At 43.7% G+C, this 17,994-nt stretch overlaps 1 protein-coding gene across 1 annotated transcript in view; it reads right to left on the reverse strand.

Moving 5' to 3' along the window:
• The window catches only part of ELK3 (ETS transcription factor ELK3), a 69,378-nt gene that overhangs the window by 34,541 nt on the left and 16,843 nt on the right, over positions 1 to 17,994 (reverse strand). The window contains exon 2 of the mRNA XM_082419486.1: positions 3,790 to 3,998. Coding sequence (XP_082275612.1) covers positions 3,790 to 3,996 — 207 coding nt within the window. The 5' untranslated portion in view covers positions 3,997 to 3,998. The remainder of the gene's footprint in view (positions 1 to 3,789; positions 3,999 to 17,994) is intronic.

A 17,994-nucleotide genomic window follows, 5' to 3' on the forward strand; every position in this document is an offset into this window, starting at 1 on the left:
CGCAGATATCAGAATCGACCGGCATTTGCTGCGTGTCCTTACCAGGTGCTGAGCGCCTCGTGCACATGGTCACACGTACTCCTTACACAATCCCACGGAGGAAGGTGCTATTCGGTGCCCACTCCCCCATCGGGGATCTGAGACTCAGGGAAGGAGGCACAGCAGGACCTTACCCTGGACAGCACTGACCGCAAAGGGAGCACAGGGGAATCAAACAGGGAGGTGTTTGATTCAGAGGGGCAAGAAGCGTCATTTAAATATGAAAGCATCTTTGAAAGTTGAATTTTCAAAACACCCAAAATAGATATCATTAAAAAGCACCACAAAGCACTCCTGAGTGCTCACAAGTGAGAAGAGCCGTAACACCCAGGATCTGACGCCCCCTCCCTGTGTGTAGGATGCTGGCACAAAGGTCCTAACTTTCTTCTTGGTACCTGCCTGAATTTTTCAAATTAGCGATAAGGAAACTATCCTCTGTGTTATTACTCTGGCTAACACTTGCAGCACTTAACGTGTTTGGGCACTGCTCTCAGCCCTGACCACGTGTTAACTCGGCTAATCCCCACCATAACCCTCTGACGTAGACTCTACTCTTACACCCGTTTTATAGAAAAGGAAGCTGAGACCAGGAGAGATTAGGCAAAGCACTCACAGTCATGGAGCTGGATTCAAATCCAGACTATGCAGCCCAGAGTTCATGCTATTATCATACTTCTCACTGTGATCATATGCCCCTTGGAGGAGAGGGAGGGATATTTTAAGGAACAATGATTAAAGCACCTCAGCCCCAACCTGATACCATTAGCCCATACATTGTTCTCTGATGCCTTCTGCAAAGTTTTGCACACATTTTCCACTTTTTTTTTTCTCTGCCCATTTCTAAATATTCTGGAATGAGCTAAAAATATGACATGTAACATATAAAAATAATGATATCCTCATGCCTACCTACTCTGGCAGGAAACGTCCCTATTAGGACAGACCAAGGGATGTGCAGTTTCAGCCAACAGTGAAGAGATGATAGCAAGCCGAAAAGAGGAAACACAACAGGAACAAAGACGCAGCTGTCAAGGTAGAGAGTCACTGAATTTATGCCACGTGCAGAGCAGGTTCTGGCTAAGTGTCAAAGGGGTGGGAGGGGCGGAGGGGGGAAGGAGGGGTGGGGGACGGGAGAGAAGGGGACTGAAGATGACACTGAAAGGCAGACAGGGTCACAGGAGGGCTGGGTGACCGTGAGAAGCACGTGCAGTGCAGGACGGGGCACAGCAAGGGGTGCCCATGTGGCCAGGGGCTCCACACTCACAAAGACCTTCCTCGAATCTGTCTCTCCAGTGAGAGACCAAACCATTTAAGACTGCCGTTTTTGTGGGTCAGATATTGGCAATTTCACACCATTCAACTTACACATACAGTCCCAGAGCAACGCTGGCAAAACTGAAAAAAGTGAGTGTTCATCACAAAATGTAACATACAATTGTTTAACCTTCCTTCACCATTTCTCCCCCTCCCTCTTTCTCCCCGCTTTCTGTTCGTCCTCTCCCCTCGCTCTTGTCCGACTCCTCTCTTCTCCTTCATCCTCCTCCCCCTCTCCTCCCTCCTCTTCTTTTCACATACAACTATATTCGGTGTCTAATGACCATGCTTACTCATCACTTGACAAGGTTTCATGAGAAAGATTCAAATGGCCATGTGTACGTGCATGCGTACGGTGTACACGTTTCCAAGGAAGGACGAAGGGCGTCTTCTCCCGGTGGCCAAGCTTGCACGACACCCTGGACAAGAGCCACTCCGGCCCTCACTGTCACGGCCAGCTGGCTGCACAAGGGTCACGTGGCCAGACCTTAGCTCAGCCCCAGCAGGAGAGGAAAGGGACACATGGGGTGAGCAGGCCACACTGGCCACTTGGACCTGGGGCTTCACAGTGAATACAAATTTCTAAGGTTGCAATACCCTTTGTGCTGCCTGATTGCCTACCTGGAACTCAGGCATTCAGAGGCAAAGGAAATGAACAGCCCAGAAGGCAGGGCACAGGCCTTCTGGCCAAGAATGTGGGCATCCTGGCTCTACCACTTCCTGGCTGCAGGAGCTTGGGCAAGGTTTCCATCAAATGCCCCTACGTTCTTATTTGTAAAAGGAGGAGATGCCAGCAGGATTGTCTCAGGGGGCTGTGGGAGTTTAAAGGAGACCAGGGGTAGGAAGTGCTTAGCACACAGTCCCTTAGACACAGAAAGTACCAGAACATGGTGGGTGATTGAAGGCTCTGAAACTGCTTTCCCTCGAGATTTTCAGAATCTGCCCAAGGGAGATGAGGTGTAGTCTGAACAGCACAGCTTTGCCTGTCTTTTGGGGAGTTATCTTCAGCCCATGATCCCTCTTTGTGCTGAAGATACACAATCCTCAGCCCCAATGCCTGGGCCACGTGAAAAGGTGAAACCGAGTCACAGACACCAAATTCCTTTTCTGTGACACTTTGATTTACAATTCCTTTTTTTTTTTTTTGGTCAGTCTCAAAGCCATGCTCTTTAGGCACCCTGCCAGCCAGCAAGATGACTGTTTTCCTTCAGAGGGCCCCAATTCCCATTGTGTAACTTAGAACCTGGGGGAAAAAACGCAAAGCAACAAACCATCTGCAAGGCTTTCAGACAGCGCAATTTGTGAGAAGTGCTTTTACATCTTGGTAAGACTCTGCATTAAGCCGGCATTAATTAATTGCTACATTAAAGAGAAGCACCTTTAACATTTCAATGACAATCATATGCAATTACGATCATACAAAGGAACACTGTATAATTAATGATGCTCCCACTTCCTGCAAATGTGCAATCCTCTGTCCTGAATTCCAAAGAGGTTCGCAGGAGGAAGGCACCAAACATAGATCAGGAACTAATATTTAAATCCGTTTTTAATTCACCTTTCAACAAGAAGAGTAAAACCAGAACAAAAGCTTATACTTATTAGGACTCCAAATCTTTATCTCTATGAGGCTAAATATTCAGCAACAACAGATCCACACAGAAATGGTCAACAATTACAGGCCTGAAATGATTACCCCTAAAGAGCAATAATTTTGCCCGACCAGGCACATCAACTGCTTTTCCAGAAATGCATTACTACTCACCCCAACAGTCCTGGCTTTGGAAACTATGCTGTGTTATCATTAACAAAGCACTCTGACTTATCTCTATGACTTAAAAATGAGAATGGTTTTTCTTTTAATTAGGGAAGTTTCCCACGAAGTCGCGATCCCCAGGTACCAAGCATTGTTCTAACTGCTTAACGTGTGTTGGCTTGTTTCGTTCTTCTCGGCAATCCTGAGCCCACACTATTATGAGCCCCATTTTATACGTGAGGATAGCAGGTGCCCAAATGTTAAATAAACTGCCCCAGGTGCCATCCCCCCAACTCCCGCAAAGCCTGTTTGAGTGAATCACAAACCAGACAGACTTTCTAGATTGTCACATTCATTCTGTCACTCAAGCAACTACCCATGAGGGAGGCCCCAGAACCTTCCCGCATCTAATTTCTGTTGTTATTAGCAAAATCCTGCAGCAACACAGAAGAAAGTGCAGAGGGAACAAAATTTGACCCACGGTAACATCTTAAGGGCTTCCAGAAAAAAAAAAAAAAAATCCCTATGGCATAGTTTTCTTATAAAACAACAACAACAAAACCCGCATAAATTGCCTCTATTTGCCACTAGCGTTATGGTACCCTACTTTCCACTTCCATGGATGGACTGTGAAGGTGGCTCCCGCCCCGTGACAGCCTCCCGTAAGGGCAAGGGCTTACCTTGTCATAATAGTATCGCAGGGCTCTGCTCAGCTTGTCGTAGTTCATGTTTGTTTTGTTTTTCCGGAGTCCCCACAGCTTGGCCACTTCTTCTGCTTTGAGGAGCTTGAACTCACCATCGTTGGAGGTCCAGCAGATCAGGTGCTCGTGTTTCTGGTCCAGCAGCAACTGCAACAGGAACTGCCACAGCGTGATTGCACTCTCCATACCTGAGGAGGGAGGGGCCGCATCAGTGCAGGTGCCAGGTCTGGGGGGATCGGGGGCTCAGGGTGGGCACCTCAGCACCTCCCCCTGCCCCCAGTGAACCTAATCAAAAGTTGCTTTCATTTCCATCCCAACAGGCCACTCTGAATCAGATGCCTTCTGGCTGCATTTTTGTAAAGAGCCACAATTCAGAAATACAGGGAAGCCCTGTGACCTTCATATTCGCCACACACATCCCGGCAGGTGACGGGGTTGCATTGAGAATAATGTGAAAAAATGGTTCATGAACTGCCCATTCCTAGAATCAGTCCTCATACAAACTATCCCCCATGTTAATCATTGTCAATGCCCACGATGATTAACATGCTCCCGCCCATCCTATCAACTCCTTTGCTGCTCAGCCTCTAGGCCATTATCCGTGTGAAACGCCAGACCCCGTGATAAGTGCATTTATGTGGGGCCTGGGGTATTTCCATCAGTGTGACCACATGGGGAGCTTCGTGAGGAAGGGACTTTGTTGGATTACTCTTTGCATTCCCAGCACTCTGATAACCCAGCCCAATGCCCGAGTGTAGCGTGCGCCTGACTGATACATGTTTATCGACCTGAGGAATGGGTCACTGCCACTTGAAGAGTCATTCTCTTTCCCAGGCACTTGTCATGTGGCAGATAAAAACCCCATGTGTCACAAGCACAGACATGGGAAAAGCACTTTTTTCTCCACTGTGAGAGGAAAGCCTATAAAATCTTATCTTTTTCCCTTGACTCTGGTGTGGACTTTGTAGGTGCTGTTCCTTCTGCCTAAAATGCTGTTCCCTAGCTTTGGAGCCTGGTGAACTCCTACTCATCCATCATGACCCAGCTTATATGGGACCTTCTTGAGGAAATTTTTCCCCACTCTCCCAGGGAGTTACCAACTTCAGACATCTGAGGACTTTCATGGCAATGGGTACTGATTCTAAAAATAATAACAACAACAGTAATAACAACTGTTTGTCTTATCAACATTCATACATAAGGAAAGAACAGGCAGTTGGGCTGGCCTCAAAAGCTTCACCACAGATCGACTGTCATGATTGGACACGTGAAGTGCCCTGGGTTTTGATCTGGGAAAAATGGGGTAAGAGTCCAGTGCTGGGCTGAGGGAGCCAGGGATGACCATAGGGTGGAAAATTGCCTTCTGGCACAGATGGAAGCTTCAAAGGCCAGTTGTGAGGTGGGGACAAAGCCAGAGAGAACTTGGGATCATCCCCTATTATGCAAGGAGGAAACTCTGAATCCCCAGGAGGTAGCCAGGTGATGGGAACAAGGGAGCATTGAGAAAGATGCACGACTCCGGGAGACCCGGAAGCCAGAATAACAGCCTTAGGGAGTGTTATTTGTACCAATATTTTTGTCAACTCCACACCTCTCCTGCATTTCTCTTAAAGGGGAAGCTTTCAGACTAACAAATCATTTTTCTTCCTTTCCACACGGGGATGGATGTGAAAATACCTAGCCCTCCAATAAGTATTCATTTCCTTATTTCCGTTCACATGTTTTGCCAAAAGAATACATTTTATTGTTTCCCTGAGCAACGTGGGTTTCTCAGTTAAAGGGAAGCAGATTAGGAATGTTCTTCAAATACCCACAGGGTACTTTATTTATGGCTCTTTAAAGGAGGTATTCTCTACAGAAATCAATCTTCACCACAATGGCCACTCAGTCTGTAAGACAGTAAGTCGTTTCACTGTTAGATCAAAACCGCCTTTGCATCTCATGAGTCTCGTAAGCGCAACCGCGGTGGTGCATCCGCAGCAGCCTGCCAGCTCCAACTCCTAATATGAGCTTCCGATTATTTGAGGACGAGCCACAACTTTCTTCTCATCATTGGCACCAAGAATTGTTAACAGTTGTCTCAAACTCTTTGGTGTGTTCTCGGCCAAACACTTCAGACAGTAAGCTTTCAAATATCTTAAAAATTTTAAAGGGCAGAAGGTTGCCAGTGGGTTTAGAGGTCTGGACAGAAAGGATTTCCGGGTCTGTGGCTGAGATGCCAGGTAGGATAGTGGTCAGCCATCTGCACCTCCCCCACCTTTAATTGACACGAGCCATCCTGTTCCAGATGGGACAGGAGGACAACGTAAACATCTCCATCTGTTTTACACTTAGTGCTTCTACCAACCAGGACTCCTCAGAGCTTCTTGTGCTTCCTGCAATCCCTTTCCGTGGCGTTCCAAGCCCGTGTATCACAGCCATGTGCCTCGGGCGTAAATGATGAGGACCTGTATGGTAGACTGGATAAATGTTCTCCATCCTTCACCCCTTCTCCCTTTCAAGTGACCACGAAGCAGTGCCCCAGAGCGGGTGGAGTACTTTCTTCCCATCCCACTGAAATTTGGGCTTGGCCACGTGATTTGATTTAGCCAATAGAATGATGAGTAGAAATGACAATGTGCCAATTCTCAGCTGAGGTCTAAGAGGCATCCCATGTTTGCACTTTTCCTCTTGTGCTCCTGTTACTGCCATGAAGCTGCTGCCCAAAAATGAAAAGCACGTGGAGCCAACCGGAGCTCAACCCAAAGCCTGGAGCCAAGTCCCACAACCCACAGTCTGAAGCAGCATCCCTGAGGCTAACCAATGAGGAAAATAAATACTGCTGTTTGCCAGTGACTCCCGGGGCTGTTTGTTATGCGGCACCATTGTAGCAAGAGTTGACAATTACAGTGCCCGACGTCTTGGTCTAAAATAATTCTCTCTTTGCTGGGGTGCAATATCTCTACACTGTAAACTTACATTCACAATCATGAGGTGTGTCTAGACACGAGACAGCATGCTATGTAGGGGGATTGCCCGATCACGTCTTTACTCAGAGGGTTACGAGTGGGCCACAAAAATGACCATGGGTGCTATGGCCATGGCCTACGGCAAAGGCAGAAGGAGGAAAGAGGGAAAGAAAAGGGAGACATAAAAGAGTAGAAAGTGAAAAGGCAGAGGAGCAAATGGTGGGGATGTGGACTCCCTCATCAGGGCCCTCCCAGATTTCTGGAATAAAGGAACTGGGCTGAGGGGAGGCACGAGCTGAGAACTAGGAATCACAGAGCTGCCCCGACAAATTCAGAGCTTTGGTGAGGCTGGGTGGGCTGAGGAACAGCCCCTTCGCCCCCTCACTCTCCCACACCAAGGTGTCAGAGCCAGGCTACGGCTGCAGATGGGAGGATCCCTCAGAGGGTGGATGTGAGTAACAGGGCTGCACTGGAGGTGACTAAGGCATCAAGCCGCCTCTGCCTAAAGCACGTCAAGCCCGGTGCTGAGGGCCTCATTCTCCTTTTCCAGCTCTTCAGCCACTCCTCCACCCCGGCGGGTCCACCAGTTTCAATGGGTGTGCAGTCACACAAATCTTTACTGTTAGAAATCCAGCCACACATTACTCAGAGATGAGTCTCAAAAATATTTCCCTGTGAGCGTACTGCATCTACAAACATCTGTCATCCCCTTCTACACTCGGCCAGAAGTCATTCTGGGAGACAGTGGGCCCCCAGGGCGGCTCTGGATGCCCCCATCCTCTCTGGCCGGAGCCAATGGTGTGATGGAAATGGGCGAGTGTACGTGGGGGACCGGGGACACGGGGAGGGAGGGAAACAGGAGGGCAGAGGGGGGATGGGTCACCAGCTGACGTCACCGCCGTGGTTCCTGCCATCAAGGGTACTCACTGTTTCTTTGATTTTAGTTCCCACCTTAACTTATTTTAACTATGATTAAGTTTCATCATTTACACAGTTATCTTCACATACAATCGTGCTTCACGTTCTGTGGCACACCTCTGCCAGCTACAAACTTTGCCCCCTTCCGGACGCTGGCAAAGAAAAAGAGTCTAACATCGTGACTGAGGAATACAGTCTCCCCTGTAACCACCAACACATATTAGCAAATCCATCCAAATGAAGAGTTCTCTCACCAGAAAGAAAAATTAAGTATTTTTAAAAAAATTAATTCCTTGATGCCTAGAATCCTTAATAAAGTCCTATATCTTAACATGTGGGTGTAATCAAGTCCAATTTATCTGGCTGTCATTATAAGGAATGTGTGTAATTCAAACAACATCCTGGGGCTCTTATTAAAAAAGTTCAAGAAAGTGTTGATACTTGAGATTTATGTTTGATATATTATTATACAAACGGGGGTCTGCTTTAAGTTAAAATGTTTCATCAGCCTAGCCTCACTGAGCCGATTTCCCTCAAATCTCCACTTAAAATACATAGAATACATAAAAGAAATGCTATTAATCAAAAAAAATTTTCCAAATCAGATTTTTGGCTACCTAGAAAATGCTGCTTTTTTTTTTCCCCAGACCTTATTTTGAATGGATGAAATTTTATCAGGTATTGTAACGCCATTCTTTTTTTTTTTTTTTTTTAGGGTTGATAAAATTTAATTTTCAATATGGACACATGATCCTTTGAAATCTTAAAATCTCACGAAATGATATGATAGCTGCAAAACCATCAACTGATGATTTTTAAATTATTTTTAATTTCATGGAAAGCACATGATTCTATTCTTATTTTTTTTTCATTTTTCATTTCTTTTTATTGATTGATTCTTTAAATTCCATAGTGCTTGTAATGCCATTCTTAATGCAAAATCAAACTCTGCACTTTTACATTTAGGAGGATCCACTTCTAAAGCATCACTGCTCTTACAGGAAGAGGTGTCCTTCCGCATTAGATACATTCTGTACCCCGCTGACTGCACCCTCAATCCCGCCGCCTGCCGTGGATGGCCTCTCTCTCACCACTTCTGTTGGAACTAACCCAAGACCGCAGTCACAGCAGCTGGCAAGACCTCATCCAGGCCTCTCCAGAGAACAAAGCTACCTGCTATTTGCCCCAACTGTTCCTTTTCCTTTGTAATTTATAGCCTAGATCTTGCCGCTGTGGAGCACAGATCATTTTAAACAGTTTGTCAAATCTGAATAATACACACACCTCCTTTTAAAGGAGCAAGAGGTATGTGTATTATGTTGCCATGTTGACAAATCATTTTCACTAAATTTTTTTATTATAGTCTCCCTTCAATATAAAGAAGAAAAATGGATATAAGCACCTCAAGGTTTATAGTTCTTATACAGCCAGATGAAATTCACAAATAAAATAGGTTGCTCCCACCCTATTCAAATTAACAATTAATTTTGTATATGACACATGATGTTTTGTTGCAAGGCAACCAACAAAAAGGTTACGGCAAATCTAAGTTATTTTGAGTAAGATGTGTTTATATGATTATACCCTACAAAGAGGAGAGAGACCCAATTCTCTCTCTACTTTTTTCAATTTTTTTTTGAGTGTCCATTTTATGCCAAGACACCCTCTGGGTATTCGGGACACATCAGAGAACAAAGGAGATGAAGACCTCTGTCCTCATGGAGCTTACATTCCAAAGGGAGAAGACAGGCCATAAACAACAAACATATGACTATTAAAATACATAGTATGTTGGAAGGATAGTGTTATGGGGAAATGCAACCAGAGCAGGATAAGGGGGTGGGAGCCTGGGGTATATGAGCAGAAGGTCATGGAAGGCCTCACTGAGAAACTAAGAGTTGAGAAATAGGGCTTCCCTGGTGGCGCAGTGGTTGAGAGTCTGCCTGCCAATGCAGGGGACACGGGTTCGAGCCCTGGTCTGGGAAGATCCCACATGCCGCGGAGCAACTAGGCCCGTGAGCCACAACTACTGAGCCTGCGCGTCTGGAGCCTGTGCTCCACAACAAGAGAGGCCACGATAGTGAGAGGCCCGCGCACCGCGATGAAGAGTGGCCCCCACTCGCCGCAACTGGAGAAAGCCCTCGCGCAGAAACGAAGACCCAACACAGCCAAAATAAATAAATAAATAAAAGTAACTACATAATAAATATAAAAAAGATTATAAAAAAAAAAAAAAAAAAGAGTTGAGAAATACCTTTGTTAAAAAATAATTTTCAAAATGGGTGAAATCATGGCTCTCCTACAGATATAAAATGAAGACATGTTAAAGATTTTATTTCACTCATCAGTCAAGCAGGAACTTGGCAGATGTTCTAACGAGTTCAAAAGAGAATCTGAATAATAAAAGCATTTATAAATTAGGAATATTGAAATGAATATACAAATAGGGGTGAGAGAGGAATCAACTGAACACTATAAGACAGAATAGAATTTGCATATCTATAGACAATAATTATTTTGCTATCAGTTATCTACAATTAACAGGATTGTAAAATAGCTTCCACAAAACCAGAATCACATCATCCAAAGGGGTTTTTCTCTAGAGACTAGATAATGCAGTTTTTCATGGAAGCACAATTATTTTCTACAGCTTGCAGCAGGCGAGAGGGTGAACCACTTCGGTCTACTTGGAAGGTTACATAATGGGTAAAGCAGATTCAGAGCCAGACTCTCTGGGTTCAAATGCAAATACCAGTCCTGTCTGCCTGTGGGACTTTGGGTAAGTTACTTAACCCTTCTGTGCCTCAATATCCCCATAAGGAAAATGGGGATGATGATAATAAAAGTATTTCCTTTACAGGGTGGGTGCAAGGATTACATGAGTTACTAAGAATGCATTTGAACTACACCTGGTACATAATAAGTGTTATTCAAATGTTTACTATTATTTTTTAAGCAACAGGGAAACCTCTGCGTAGAACACGTTGTGAGGACGTTTGGCCTTCACCTAGCTCAAAGGCATCATTTAGCTACTGTATCCACGTTGGTTCTTTGTTCATTAGGCAACAACTCCAATACAGGCACTGAAATCCAGGGAGAATCTTCAGCTGTTTGGTGACTATTGTTTATAAGGTGACCTGGAATATGTTTATGTGAGTTTTTTTTTAAAGACTATCATCAAAAAATGAAAGAACATTAACAGATACACACTACTACATATAAAATAGATAAATAACAAAGACCTACTGTATAGCACAGGGAACTATATTCAATATCTTGTAATATGTAAATTGATACAGCCACTATGGAGAACAGTATGGAGGTTCCTTAAAAAACTAAAAATAGAACTACCATACGACCCAGCAGTCCCACTACTGGGCATATACCCTGAGAAAACCATAATTCAAAAAGACACATGCACCCCAATGTTCATTGCAGCACTATTTACGATAGCCAGGTCATGGAAGCAACCTAAATGCCCATCGACAGATGAATGGATAAAGAAGATGTGGTACATATATACAATGGAATATCACTCAGCCATAAAGAGGAATAAAATTGGGTCATTTGTAGAGCTGTGGATAAATCTAGAGACTGTCATACAGAGTGAAGTTAGTGAGAAAGAGAAAAACAGATATCGTATATTAACGCATATATGTGGAACCTAGAAAAATGGTACAGATGAACCGGTTTGCAGGGCAGAAATTGAGACACAGATGTAGAGAACAAACGTATGGACACCAAGGGGGAAAGCGGCAGGGGGGTGGTGGTGTGATGAATTGGGCAATTGGGATTGACATGTAAACACTGATGTGTATAAAACTGATGACTAATAAGAACCTGGTGTATAAAAAAAATAAATAAAATTCAAAAATTCAAAAAAAACAAAAAATAAAAAAATGAAAGAACATTAACAGATACACACTACTATATATAAAACAGATAAATAACAAAGACCTACTGTATAGCACAGGGAACTATGTTCAATATCTTGTAATATGTAAATTGATACCGCCACTATAAAGAACAGTATGGAGGTTCCTTAAAAAACTAAAGATAGAGCTACCATACTACCCAGCAATCCCACTACTGGGCATATACCCTGAGAAAACCATAATTCAAAAAGAGTCATGTACCCCAATGTTCATTGCAGCTCTATTTACAATAGCCAGGACATGGAAGCAACCTAAGTGTCCATCAACAGATGAATGGATAAAGAAGATGTGGCACATATATACAATGGAATATTACTCAGCCTTAAAAAGAAACGAAATTGAGTTATTTGTAGTGAGGTGGATGGACCTAGAGTCTGTCATACAGAGTGAAGTAAGTCAGAAAGAGAAAAACAAATGCCGTATGCTAACATATAAATGGAATCTTAAAAAAAGGTTCTGAAGAACCTAGGGGCAGGACAGGAATAAAGACGCAGACATAGAGAATGGACTTGAGGACAGAGGGAGGGGGAAGGGTAAGCTGGGACAAAGTGAGAGAGTGGCATGGACATATATACACTACCAAATGTAAAACACATAGCTAGTGGGAAGCAGCCGCATAGCACAGGGAGATCAGCTCAGTGCTTTGTGACCACCTAGAGGGGTGGGATAGGGAGGGTGGGAGGGAGACGCAAGATGGAGGGGATATGGGGATATATGTATATGTATAACTGATTCACTTTGTTGTAAAGCAGAAACTAACACACCACTGTAAAGCAATTATACTCCAATAAAGATGTTAAAAATATATATCTTGTAATAACCTACAATGGGAAAGAATCTGAAAAAGAATATATATATATATAACTGAATCACTTTGCTGTACACCTGAAACTAACACAACATTGTTAATCAACTATACTTCAATTTTTAAAAAAATGAAAGAACAGATTTTTTAAAAAATTCTGGCAGAAAACTCAGATCCCTGAGTACATATTTGCTGCCTTCAGCTTAAGAAACACTGGTTTAAAATGCTTAGCCTGAGGCCTCCAAGTTGTTGTGACTCCAGCAAAGATGGCCCTTGAGTGCTCACACTTCCCTTGGAGCTAATTCTGTCCCCATCTATCTTGTGCCCCTGGAGCGGGGAAGGGAGTCAAGTAGATGAGAACTGTTGGGTCAGAAAGAAGAAAGAGAAGTGTTCTAAAATGACAACCCAAGGGATAGCCATGACAACATTGCTTATGAAGATGGAGCCCACCTGGGTCCATTCCCTGGGCTGGTCATGGTGGAGGTGGCCCAAGTGTAGAGCTTGGCCACTGGCACAGAGTGGGAGGGACACTTAGGCAGACTCTGAGCGGTTACTTTCCACCCTCGTTCTCTGTTTTCAACTCCTTGTTTTTAAAAAATGCAAACAGTATCATTGATTCATTCTTTAATTTCTGGATGGAGGTTCAAAGAGAAGGATGCTATAGACTGCATATACTGATTACTCTCGTCATCGCTGGTGCACCTCTTGGCCCATATGAGAGCCGTCAGGCCACGTGGCCCTATCACAGCCTTGGCATCGCCCTCGGGTCAAGGGTACCAGCCACCAATCCTCTGGGCACACTAACTAGCTAAAGCCAGGCAGACTTCCACTGGGGGCGGTGGTGGGGAGCTGAACACCCTGCACAAAAGGAGTGAAAGCTGCTCCCTCCGCCCCTCGGGAGCGGAAACAGGGAGAGGACAGTAAAATGCAGTCACCAACCTCGTGCTAAGTCAGGTGCCTCAAACAGTAAGCACAACGCGCAGGACAGAGAAGATCAAAAGGTCCTCCCCAGCGGACATAATTTACACGCACACACTCATGCCAGGGGTCCTTACAGCACTTTATCATAGTCTGTCCTCCAGTGTTATCATTCATTCATTAATCTGTCTTTGCCGATTATAAGAGCCTTCCCTTGGTTTTCTCTGTACGTGTTGGGTATTATCTATTAAGCCTTTACCATATACCAAGCACTTTGCATTATCTCACTGAATTCCCACAACAGCCCTCCGAGTTAAATAAAATTACTGTTCCCTCTTTGCAGATGAGGAAATTGAGGCCCAACTGTGGAAGAGCACAGTCTACTCTCTCTGCGGCCAACATCAGGGCAAACTGTTGGTCACCAGTCCATGATGAGTTAAGTATAGGAACTGAGAGTAAATATTTAGAGACTTCACTGCAATTTGTCATTGTCACCACATCCAAGTATGTGATCAGTAGGCTTGTCTGGTCAGCACAAACTATGGACTAGTCAGAAACATGAAGAAGGACCATGCTAAAATGTGTGATGTTCAAGGTTAGTTTTTCAACTGTAACCCCAAAGTGTATACAAATCTAGAATTCATTGGTTTCATTAAAAGATGATTTAATTTAAACCGTATTATGTTACAGGATAAATTGTTGGAACTGGCAACTAATGAAGGAATGAAGATGGAGTTTAAAATTCAGCAAACTTGCTGCATTTTAGATGAAAGTTAAAAAATGAATATCCTGAGTTTGCCAAAAATGGGTTTAAAAATCTCCTCTTTCTGTCTGGTCAGTATACCTCTGTGAGACGGGCTTCTCTCGAGTGTAATTAAAACAAAACACAGAAACAGTTTATAGACCTCATCTCCTGCAAGTAGCACTGTTGTATCCAATCTAGATTAATCAGTCAACCTAAACACTTTCCTACATTAAAAGTGAAGTATGGATAAATATGGTGTTTGTTTAAAGTGTGCTTATAGGCATTTAATACAGGGAATCTCTATTTCACTTATGACTTTTTCCTTTGGCTAAAATTACAGAACAACAAAAGTTACCAGTATGAATAGTGATCTTCTATACAATTGCCTTTATATGCATTTTCATTGAATATGTAGCTTTTTGTAATTATTTCCCCCATTATGTTTATTCTTATTTATTGAAATGTAATCTTACGCCTGCCTAATCTATAATAAAAACTAGGGGCTTGTATTTTGGTATCTTTGTTTTTAATTTTATTTTCCTAGTAATTTATTTTTATGGTATTATCCAAAATTATCAGTCCACAATGTACTGGAAATTTAAAACACCGGTCCTTCTCCACAGATGGTTTGAAAAGCACTGCTCTTGAACGTTGACTCCACGAGTCCCAAACTTTGTTTTGCTTGCTGACGCAGCCCTAACTCTTAGATCACTGCCAGGTCATAGTAGGTGCTCAAGAAACATCTGTCAAATAAATGAATGAATAAAACTGAGGTTAGTACAGGCCATAGCCCATGCCCTTAGCCACTCTGTTATACTGCCTCCTACCAAGGGTATAGAAGTCACATAAGGATCAGGGTTAGGATCAGACTAGCTGGAGAAGGCTTTCTAGAAGAGTAAGCTTGAGCACAGCCTTAAACAAAAGGGTGAGGAAAATTTGAAAAGGGTGAGAGGATTTGATCAAACCCCCTCCTTCAAAAGCTAGAAGCTAGAGTTACAGAACTGCTGCTGTTCAGAGGGCAAGCCCAGAATTTCTCCCCTTTCCTTGTTAACATTTAGCTTCTGTTGGGTCCTAAAAACCAGGTTCTGGTACAGATTTACAATTCACTGAGTTGTGTCCTCAGGAGTGAGTCTTGGGTAGGAGAACATTTGAGGTTCTGGGGGCCAGAAGGCAAGAGAAGAATATTCTCCCACCTTAAAAAAGTAAAGGGTGAGAGGACAGAGGCAGATGTTCCCCGCAGTGGGCAGGGCAGGGTTGGGGGGCAGCAATGGCAAAGGCCAAAGCAAGGCTCAGTGTAGGGGCCTGGATGAAACGGCTCTGAGATCTACCCAGAGACAACCTCCAACTTGTGCCTGAAAAACAAAGGCCACCCTAGACGCACAGAGAACAAACTAGTAGTTACCAGGAGGGAGGGGGAAGCGGGGAAGGACAAGATAAGGGTACAAACTACTGTGCATAAAATAAATAAGCATAGGGCAGAGACAAGATGGCAAAGTAGAAGGACGTGAGCTCACCCCCTCTGACGAAAACACCAAAATCACAACTAACTGCTGAACAACCATCGATAAAATAAATAAGCTACAAGGATATATTGAACAACACAAGGAATATAGCCAATGTTTTATAATAACTATAAATGGAGTTTAATCTATAAAATTTGGAATCACTCTGTTGTACACTGGAAACTAATATTGTAAATCAACTCTACCTCAATTAAAACAACAACAACAACTAAGTCCAGAGGTTACTGTGCTCCTTCAAAATCCGCCAAGCCTCCAGCAGCGGCCAGGCTGCCAGGGGAGCTAGCCCTGCCCCATGACCACCAGCATCACCACCTTGTCACCCTGCAGCCAGGAGGGCTCCCAGTGAAGCTGATGGTAGATCCTAATGCCCCAGGGACCACCACCTTGCACAACTCTAGGGGCCCCAGGGATTTTGTATTTATAACTTAGTGGGGGCCTGTACAAAGAGGATTTCCCCAAATTGTTTAAGCTTCAGCCCCCCGACACCTAGACCTGCCCCGGCCCCTTCTCAGGCCTCCTCCTCCCTCATAGAAGTTGCTTTCCTCTTCTTGGAGGCAGGCATTCTCTCTATCTGCCACAAGGTGGCGCCAGACATCCTAACGTGAGACGGGACTGCCCAGACCATGTAGGCAAAGCGTGAGGTTTTTGCTTCCATTCTTAGAAGCTGAAAAACCCACTTATTTGCTCTTCTTTATATCCGTGGCAACCTAACACTTCTCTTTGCATGTTTCTGGTTTCATTTTTTAAGTTACACTGAGGTGGGGCCTGAGGGGTGTCAGATTATCTTTATAAATCCTACATATTGTGGGAACTAGAGAAATTAGCCAACTTAAAAACACCAATTAGTCAGAAACGAGAAAGCCCAAGGAAAGGAGAAAAACTCCTGTGTAAGAAATAAACAAAGTAGGTGTTGCAAGTTCATGTCTTTTTACTTGTTAAAAACTGCACGGTTATAGAAGTGAGTATGGATTTGAACACTTAGTACTGAAAATTCTCTGAAGTCCAATTCCTCTGTCCAGAGCAACATCTATTAAGAGTTTCTGTATTGTTATGTTATCAGTGTCCAAGAGAAACGTCAGGAACCATCGCACTCCCAGGTTCGATCCCTGGTCAGGGAACTAGATGCCCCCATGCCGCAACAAAGACGCTGCGTGCCGCAACTAAGACCTGAAGCAGCCAAATAAATAAATAAATAAATAAATAAATAAATAAATAAATATTTTTAAAAACAACCAAAAAAAACACCTGTACTTAAGGCAAGGAATTGGAAAACAACAATTTGTACTATTTGCGGTCTGCGATAACTCAGCACAGAATAATTTTAGGGCACTAAGTCAATAAGGATTAATATTTGGTAACTAAGCAGCACAAACTTAAGTCTTTTTTGTTATTTTTGAGAAGGTGAAACTAAGATTATTAACATTTATTTTCAGAAGACATTTTAATTATTGTCAAACACTGCATGTAAAAAAAATGCTAATCGGTGAGGCCAAGTTCATGTCCCTCAAAGCTCTCTTATCTATTAAAAAATATTTATATTCTCATTCATTCTGTGAATATCTACAGATTGTCCATGCTTTGAAGAGCAGAGTGAACAGGAAAAGAGGGAAAGCAGCCATCGCTCAGCCTACTTTTTTACCCTTTAGAGTTCACAATGTTTTTCAAATGCGGTTTTTCAAATAACTCTTCTGAGGACAGAGAAAGATTTTTCCGGGGAAATCACTGATAGCCACTGTAATAACAACATCTGCCCTTTACTGTGCGTATGATCCACCCCTCCTTCCTTCTGAAACTCTGTTGTCTGTGGGTAAATGAGAAGCAGTTCAACTGGTTTGTTGGAGACTTTTACATGGGTGAATTTCCTTTGGAAAAGTAACTGGATGGCTACATTAACGCCAGCTGGGAAAGTGCGTTCCAGCCATTCTACTTCCTCCCACATCTGTATATGCAGGCCATTCCCCCCCACCCCATGATGATTGCACATCCAGCCCTATCTTATCCCACATTTTCAGGCTAGGCCCACATGCAGATGGGAAAGGGCCTCTTCTCACTCAAGGCTGCCTCACATGGCTACCCCTTGGGTCCCTAATTTGGCAACATCCCAAAACTTCCTAATGTTCCTGGTACTGAGTTTGTTCTTCCTGGGCCAGAAGAAGAGGTGGTGATCAGTCCACGGGGTTTAAAAAAAAAAATAAATGGTTGTCCCAGAAGCACCCACCTATTTCTCTGCACCTGAAAGAAACAAGTCGATTTGAATGAGATAGTGTATGGGAGAAGCTGGGCACAGTGCCCTGTACATTGTGAGCCTTCAACAAGGCTTAGATGCTGCCTGCATCTGCGCCTTCTATGAAGCTTTCAACAAGGCTCCCACAGATGGAGCTATTTCTTGTTA

Source organism: Balaenoptera physalus (genome assembly GCF_965194825.1).
Source record: "Balaenoptera physalus genome assembly, chromosome: 13".
In the NCBI taxonomy this organism is placed as follows: domain Eukaryota; kingdom Metazoa; phylum Chordata; class Mammalia; order Artiodactyla; family Balaenopteridae; genus Balaenoptera; species Balaenoptera physalus.